Source organism: Penaeus chinensis, chromosome 14 (assembly GCF_019202785.1).
Source record: "Penaeus chinensis breed Huanghai No. 1 chromosome 14, ASM1920278v2, whole genome shotgun sequence".
NCBI classification, from domain to species: domain Eukaryota; kingdom Metazoa; phylum Arthropoda; class Malacostraca; order Decapoda; family Penaeidae; genus Penaeus; species Penaeus chinensis.
This window is the reverse complement of record NC_061832.1, coordinates 17,971,203-17,979,820: the sequence shown is the minus strand read 5'-3', so window position 1 is coordinate 17,979,820 and position 8,618 is coordinate 17,971,203. Positions and strand designations below refer to the sequence as shown.

At 52.8% G+C, this 8,618-nt stretch overlaps 1 protein-coding gene across 1 annotated transcript; it reads left to right on the top strand.

Moving 5' to 3' along the window:
* The first annotated feature begins 6,101 nt into the window (after positions 1 to 6,101).
* Positions 6,102 to 7,998, top strand: LOC125032376 (leucine-rich repeat extensin-like protein 1). Its single transcript, XM_047623471.1, has 2 exons — positions 6,102 to 6,134; positions 7,039 to 7,998. Exons 1-2 carry the CDS (start codon positions 6,102 to 6,104, stop codon positions 7,996 to 7,998), a joined length of 993 nt encoding a protein of 330 aa, XP_047479427.1.
* Positions 7,999 to 8,618: the final 620 nt, after the last annotated feature.

Here is an 8,618-nt window from a genome sequence, read left to right as displayed (position 1 = left end):
TATCCAGAAACTATACTATATTTTGCGCTCAAGGAAATGTTAGTCAATTGTTTAACATTTGTGTAAAAAAAACAAATAAACAGCTATAATATAAAACTAATCAAACAGAAAAATAAAGTGCTAACTTTTTTTTTAACAAAATTCTCCGGAAGGAAATTTGAACTGAATCACCGCCGGAATCCAGTTCGCGTCTCCTTTGACAGGGGACGTGAGGCTAACAGGTTCATTCCTCATTCGCCGGGGGCGACAGCACTGCAATCTAGCCAACTGCAATCAGGCTAAACGCTCTTCATTGGAAGTTCGTTCAGACAGCGGCAATGAAATCAGGCGATATAATGTATCCATGCTAAGCAGTCTAATTTTACCGAAAAAATACATAATACACACACACACACACACACACACGCACACGCACACGCACACGCATACATAATACATACATACATATACATATACACATACACATACACATACACATACACATACACATACACATACACATACACATACACATACACATACACATACACATACACATACACATACACACACACACACACACACACACACACACACACACACACACACACACACACACTCGCATCCACATCCACATATACATTTACATATATACATACATACATACATACATACATACATACATACATACATACTTCATACATGGATGCATACATGCATACATACATATACATAAGATTTAAACTCTAGCCTCCCCTCCCCTCTCCGAGTCGCAGGCACCCCAGTGCCACCCGCCCCGAGAACCCGCGCTGCCGGGTCCCTCTCGAAGCGGAGCCAAGCGGCACCGCAGCGGTAGTCGGCGCCGAACGAGCTGCTGGGACGGACGGGCGCGCCCACATCACTGTAGAGGAAGCAGAGATCCCGACCTGCCAGACGCGGCCCCGGGCACTACCAGGTATTGTGGCACTGGCCCGGGGCACTAGCCGGCTACCGTCCATCACGGCGGACATCACACGCTCCCTTCACTAAAACCGCTAATCTGGCCAACCACTGCCAGACGCCGAGGGAACCGACGCCCTTAAAAATAGGGATGAGACAACGTGCCGGCCCCCGCGGCCACACGGCCACACGCCTACACGCTAATATGCACACAAACATGCACCGAAACGCCTCCCAACAGCCATCCTCTCTCCCTGGGCAAGCACATGCTAAAATATCACGGTGAGCTGACGACAGCCCCACGCCTGCCCCACGAAAAACGTCCTGTCGGAGCCATCTTGTCTTGCATGCCGCTTTGCAGCCACACGTGACCCACAAAAAAACTATAGTACTAACTGGAAATACGCGGACATATATTTTCTAAAGCCGTAATAAATATCAATGAAAATATGGAAGCACAACTCCGCCCAACGAGAAACCACAGTCCACCCCGAAGGCAATTCCAGGTCCCTTTTCCTTACCTGGTTCCCGGCCAATGTTTCCGATTTCTAATTAAATCATACTGACCCAAATGTTTCGGGGCGCATGAAACACGTTTGAACGGCGCCGCCAAGAACTTGACCTACTATTACGATTCACCATTTCCTCTTCCTCCTCCTCCGTCCAACGCAACACGACGGAGAAACAAACGGACCTTTCTGTGTCCGTCTCGCCTTCGTTCCTCCTCCTCTTTCTCTTTCTTTTCCTCATCCTCTTTTCTTTCTTTCCTTTTTTCACACTAACAGTTGCTTCGTTGCCTGCACTTCCTCCTCCGTGCCCTCTTCTTCTGTTCACGCAAAAATAAAACGAAGTGCGGTATGCTGGGGTATTGTGAGGGAGCGGGATGGGGTGGGGACGGCTATCCCTTGGTGCTGAGGAGGAGGTCCTGAGGGTAACCCCCTTCTGATTTCGCTGCCTAACCCTGCTCCCGTCTCTTCTTCTTCTTCTTCTTCTTCTTCTTCTTCTTCTTCTTCTTCTTCTTCTTCTTCTTCTTCTTCTTCTTCTTCTTCTTCTTCTTCTTCTTCTTCTTCTTCTTCTTCTTCTTCTTCTTCTTCTTCTTCTTCTTCTTCTTCTTCTTCTTCTTCTTCTTCTTCTTCTTCTTCTTCTTCTTCTTCTTCTTCTTCTTCTTCTTCTTCTTCTTCTTCTTCTTCTTCTTCCGCCTCCCCGACCAAGGGTCGACACCCCCACAGAGCACCCACACGGAACCCGCTCCAGCCCAACCATATATCCGCAGGTGGTTTTGCTCCAAGCTCCGCAGGCCGAGCCACCATGTATAAGCAAAAGCACTTGGCACGCGGCGTCTAGACCCCTCGCCCCGTGCCCCAAACATTCCGTCGGAAGCGATTACACGGGTCTGTTCTGCGCACTTCCTGAGGGCACCTCGCTTCGGGCGTCGTGTCGCCCGCGGGGCTTCACTCTCCCCGTCACGCACTGCACATCACTCAGCCCAAATGGACGGCGAATCTGGGCGTGATATGGCACTACCGTCTGCCGCTGGTACGGGGCGAGGTTCCGCGCGGGCACCGTCCACAAGTAGCACTGGCGGGGCCCGAGGAACCTGGCATCGGGGCCCCCGCGCTCTGGCACCCCCTCGCTGCCACCTCCCCACCTGGCTGCCACCACTACCTCGCCACGATGCTAATCCTTCGCACCGTCACAATGCCCGTGTTACCTTCTTGTTACCAAACGGGAGTCCTTCATCCCGGCGAGGGGACGCCGCCGCCGCCGCCGCCGCCGCCGCTAGGAGCCCTCGCCATCGTTAGCAATAATACCATCAAAACAGGGCTGCTTCTCCGCAAACACGAGCGAGACGGCCGAATGGGAAGCTACGAGGTCCTGGAGAGGCAGACGTCCAGTATAACACGCGAGATGGCAAGGGCTGCGCTCACCAGACGGCTTGGCTGCGCTCTCTCTCGATCCACATCAACAAACAAAAAACAACAACAACGCCGGAACTGTTACTTCTTTTTTGGAAACACAAAAAAGTTTAAACACATTTCTTGTCCCTTTATTTACTCTTTTTTTATGGACCGGTAAACGCTATTAGCCTTTTGAGCCCGACTCCACGCGGATTGACGACCACACCAACCTACTCTGGGCGCGCTAAGTCGCCGTAACTCCCCGAGGCCACTTCCGAAGTCGTCTCTAATTAGCCCCATTTGACATCCGCAGCCAATCGGGCCTCCTGAGCACGGCTCTCCGCCCGACTTGCTTCCGATGTGAAACGCTACTCAGGTCCTCAGTCAATGACCCTACTTCCATCTGGCTTGCTGTGCGACCGCTCTAGCTGCACGGAAAAATACTGTGAAGTAGTTATAACGTCCCCTTCCCCTCCCGCTCCCGCAGGACCTACACAACCGAAGAAATATAGCAATTTCTCGCTAACAAAAATCACAAATGATAGGAGAGAGAGAGGAGAGAGGAGAGAGGAGAGAGGAGAGGAGAGAGAAGAGAGGAGAGAGGATTGAGGAGAGGAGAGAGGAGAAGAGAGAGAGAGAAGAGAGAGAGAAGAGAGAGAGGAGAGAGAGAGAGGAGAGAGAGGAGAGAGAGGAGAGAGAGGAGAGAGAGGAGAGAGAGGAGAGAGAGGAGAGAGAGGAGAGGAGAGATATAGAAGAGAGAGAGAAAAGAGAGAGAGAGGGGGGAGGAGAGAAAGAGAGAGAGAGGAGAGAGAGAGAGAGAGAGAGAGAGAGAGAGAGAGAGAGAGAGGAGAGAGAGAGAGAGAGAGAGAGAGAGAGAGAGAGAGAGAGAGAGAGAGAGAGAGAGAGAAGAGAGAGAGAGAGAGAGAGAGAGAGAGAGAGAGAGAGAGAGAGAGAGAGAGAGAGAGAGAGAGAGAGAGAGAGAGAGAGAGAGAGAGAGAGAGAGAGAGAGAGAGAACCTGACTGTCTTCAGTGGCGATTCAGATTGAGATTCAGCAACGTCGACTGACGTGGTAGAGGTTTCGGTACCTGAAAACCCATTCTTTTCAAAATCTGCTTCCCATTACCAGGCTCGCCCTTCAAGACACGACACTCGACCGAGCCTCATGACAGCCCCGACGGAACGCTCGAGACGGAAGCACCTTGTCCCTTGATTCACAAGAGCGCGAAGGAATCCCGAACTCGCTAACAAACCCGACTCCTTCCCCTTCATCCAGGCGTCCGGCGTGGTCGAAACACCCCCATTTGCCGCCGCTCCCATGCCCAAGCAATGGCTCTGTCACCCTTGCCTACCGCATCAACCAAAATATCACCCGCGTTGGTGTTTTTTCCTCTCTTTCCGTCCTTTTTGTGACATTCCTCCGCTGACTATAAAGATGTGCAACACAAACCACATGAATTAGTGCACAGGATCTGCTGCTACTTCAACTCCGGCCCCAAACTCTTTGTCTCTATAGCGTCAATGAGAAGAGGTTATACTAATTTTGTTATCCGTACACAGCCTGCCTTTTTGCCATCTCAGAGGAAGAAGCAAGCGCCCGTTCTAGGTGATGACAAAGACGCACATAAGCACGCACGCATTAATGGCATACACATACGTTTACGCACAACACACAAACACGTTCAAACTTACACCCACCCTCACCCATACTCCGACAGCAACCATGAAGCCAAGCTAACGCTTACCCATTTTTCCATTTGATCGAAGCCCGAAATAGCCGACCTGTGCATCCTAGCGCCCGGACTGCTGCTCCGGCGCCCCACCAAAGGAACCCGCCGGGGACAGGCGAGCTTACCCGAAACCACTCCACGGCGAAGCGCTCATTTGCATGGGATTAGACGGCCGACGGCGGGGAAGGCCCAAGGGGGAGGGGGGAAGCGCCAGCTGTTGCTTCCCCCACGCATACCCTCTTCGCTCTCTTCCTCTCCTTTCTTCCTCGCTTCCTCCTAAGTCCCCATCGGCCGTAAAGATGTGCGAATCGCTAGTCAAACACGTTCTGGACACGATCCGATGCCACATAAACACATGACCACAGCCCGCTCATCCACCTTGGCCACGTGGCCCTCGAGCTCTTACGGCCCGTTTAACTGCGTGCTTGATGTGGGAAGGGAAGGAGATCGGAGTTAAAAGAAGGACCATAAGGGAGGGGAGGGAGGAGGGAGGGAATTGGAGGGAAGGGAAAGGGAACGGAAATGAAGGGGAGGGAAGGGGAGGGAAGGATAAGGAAGGGAGGAGGAGGAGGAGGAGGAGGAGGAGGAGAGGAGGGGAGGAGGTGGAGGAGGAGGGGAGGAGGTGGAGGAGGAGGGGAGGAGGAGGAGGGGAGGAGGAGGAGGGGAGGAGGAGGAGGAGGAGGAGAAGGAGATGGAGGAGGAGGAGGAGATGGAGGAGGAGGAGGAGAAGGAGGAAATGGAGGAGGAGGAGATGGAGGAGGAGGAGATGGAGGAGGAGGAGGAGATGGAGGAGGAGATGGAGGAGGAGGAGGAGATGGAGGAGGAGGAGGAGGAGATGGAGGAGGAGGAGGAGATGGAGGAGATGGAGGAGATGGAGGAGGAGGAGGAGATGGAGGAGATGGAGGAGATGGAGGAGATGGAGGAGGAGGAGGAGATGGGACAAGGAGAAGCATATGAAAGAGAAACGAAGAGAAAGGGTAAGGAAGGAGGCGAGAGAAACACACACACACATCTGATGCACCTACCAGCAATCCCAGTCACAGAAACCCCCTGTGTACGTGGGAGGGGGGCATCCACAACTGCAGCACATATTGCAGCAATCAAAAGCAGAAGCAACATCCAGCCCAACAGTGTTCTTCCTTCCCCTGATTGTGTTGCTGATCTGCTTTCACCTGGCTGTTTGATCAGTAAGTTGTGTGATGGTGTTACATAGCAGCCATAGCGGAGTACCCGGGTGGACGGCGGCCAACAGCTGACCACGCCATCACGTGATATTTATTTTGCTTCTTCTATTTCTTGTACTTTTTTCGTCTTCTTATGTTTGTGTTTGTTATGTTAGCGCTTGCGGATTTTTCGTGTTTTGGTTTTCGTTGTTGCTTTGTTTTGTTTTCGTGTCTCAGTGTCAGAACTGGCGCGTATGTTAGCACTGCGTGTACGGGAGAGTCAGAAGCCCGAAAAGGCAGTCACTGCGATAGTCCGTTATTTGGCTGCCAAACGGCCGTATCGCAACGCATTCATTCATTAAGACAGCGCGGTGAGGTACTACTATGAACGCCCATGCGGACGCGGACGACGGACGAAGACGAGAATGTAGGCATGTATGCACGCACGCACGTAAACGTTCACGAGGGGAGGCGCGCGCACACACACACACACACACACACACACACACACACACACACACACACACACACACACACACACACACACACACACACACACACACACACACACACACACACACACACACTCCCCCTCCCTCCCCCGCACGGCATCCCAGCTAATCCCCGGCGACGTCGATGGCCCCGCGGTGGCCGAGGTGTTATGTTGTGGCTAATTTCCTCGCCGCGATTTTAAAAGAGCAACCGAACCCAAAATCTGTCGCGGTTCGTCCTCTACCGGAATCCGCAAACTGAAAAGTGCCCGAGTGAATGTTACCTTCAGAGGTCGCTTATTTTGCACTCATTCCGCAAATTTCGCAATGAAGTGAAAATAAATGTGACCAATCTGTCTGCACACACGCAAATAGACGCGTGTGCGCTCACCGACACACACACGCAACTCGAGGGAGCAGGCTAGTGCTAATATTGACACAAAGGAAAGGAAAAGGGGGCCAAGCAAGCGAAGGAAGCCAGCGACGTCCTTTGGGACGCCGCTTGCTTGCCGGGGGCGCCACACCAATGGGGCCAAATCGCCGCCCTCAAACGCTCGAAAGACACCGCCGTCCAAAGTGCTGAACAAACGCCTTGTTTCTAACTTGCAATTGTGCTACTGTAGGGAATCGTCTTACTATTCCCAGTTCTTTCACTGACGATGTGCATGGGAGGCAACGCATCCTAACAGTTGTGGTAGCGAACCCACCAACACATGCTTACACACCCCGCCCTCCTTGCATACACCTATGGAGCCAGCCCTCATTGGAGCTAGCCCCTTGCAGCATACACCTTAGGAGCCAGCCCTCATTAGAGCAAGCCCCTTGCAGCATACACCTTAGGAGCCAGCCCTCATTAGAGCAAGCCCCTTGCAGCATACACTTATGGAGCCAGCCCTCATTAGAGCAAGCCCCTTGCAGCATACACCTATGGAGCCAGCCCTCATTAGAGCAAGCCCCTTGCAGCATACACCTATGGAGCCAGCCCTCATTGGAGCTAGCCCCTTGCAGCATACACCTATGGACCCAGCCCTCATTAGAGCAAGCCCCTTGCAGCATACACCTATGGAGCCAGCCCTCATTAGAGCAAGCCCCTTGCAGCATACACCTATGGAGCCAGCCCTCATTAGAGCAAGCCCCTTGCAGCATACACCTATGGAGCCAGCCCTCATTAGAGCAAGCCCCTTGCAGCATACACTTATGGAGCCAGCCCTCATTAGAGCAAGCCCCTTGCAGCATACACCTATGGAGCCAGCCCTCATTAGAGCAAGCCCCTTGCAGCATACACCTATGGAGCCAGCCCTCATTGGAGCTAGCCCCTTGCAGCATACACCTATGGACCCAGCCCTCATTAGAGCAAGCCCCTTGCAGCATACACCTATGGAGCCAGCCCTCATTAGAGCAAGCCCCTTGCAGCATACACCTATGGAGCCAGCCCTCATTAGAGCAAGCCCCTTGCAGCATACACCTATGGAGCCAGCCCTCATTAGAGCAAGCCCCTTGCAGCATACACCTATGGAGCCAGTCCTCATTGGAGCTAGCCCCTTTCAGCATACACCTATGGAGCCAGCCCTCATTAGAGCTAGCCCCTTGCAGCTTACACCTATGGAGCCAGCCCTCATTGGAGCTAGCCCCTTGCAGCATACACCTATGGAGCCAGCCCTCATTAGAGCTAGCCCCTTGCAGCTTACACCTATGGAGCCAGCCCCATTAGGGCCAGCCCCGTGGCCACGCCGTAGGGCAGTAGGTCAGGCGACGAGGCTGTGTAGGCCGCCGCGAGGGTCAACTCCGCGTACACTATGAGGGGAATGCAGCAGGGCGGGCACGGGACCAACGCGCCCGACACGTCCTTGTTCTCTCCCTCTCTCCCTCTCACGCCCCCTCCTACCATCCATCCACCCACCCTCCCTCCTTCCCTCCTTCCTTTTTTCTTTTACTTTCTTTCTCTCTTCTATCCTTCCATTTATCCCTCCTTCCTCCCCCTTCCTTCCTCCCTTTATCTATCTTTCCTTCCTTTCTTTCTTTCTTTCTTTCTTTCTTTCTTTCTTTCTTTCTTTCTTTCTTTCTTTCTTTCTTTCTTTCTTTCTTTCTTTCTTTCTTTCTTTCTTTCTTTCTTTCTTTCTTCCTTTCTTTCTTTCTTTCTTTCTTTCTTTCTTTCTTTCTTTCTTCCTTCCTTCCTTCCTCCTCCCTCCCTTCCTCTCTCTTTCCCTCCCTTCTTTCTTCTTTCCTTCCCTTTCCTCTTACCTCCCCCCCTCCCCTCCCCTCCCCTCCCTCCCTCCCTCCCTCCCTCCCTCCCTTCCTTCCTTCCTTCCTTCCTTCCTTCCTTCCTTCCTTCCTTCCTTCCTTCCTTCCTTCCTTCCCTCCCTCCCTCCCTCCCTCCCTCCCTTCCTTCCTTCCTTCCTTCCCTCCCTCCCTCCCTCCCT

Bases quoted from the DNA above. Each gene is read 5' to 3' on its own strand.
- LOC125032376 (XM_047623471.1), top strand. From the start codon at position 6,102: ATGCGGACGCGGACGACGGACGAAGACGAGAAT. The intron at 6,135-7,038 runs GTAGGCATGTAT...CATACACCTTAG, and splicing joins CGACGGACGAAGACGAGAAT to GAGCCAGCCCTCATTAGAGC.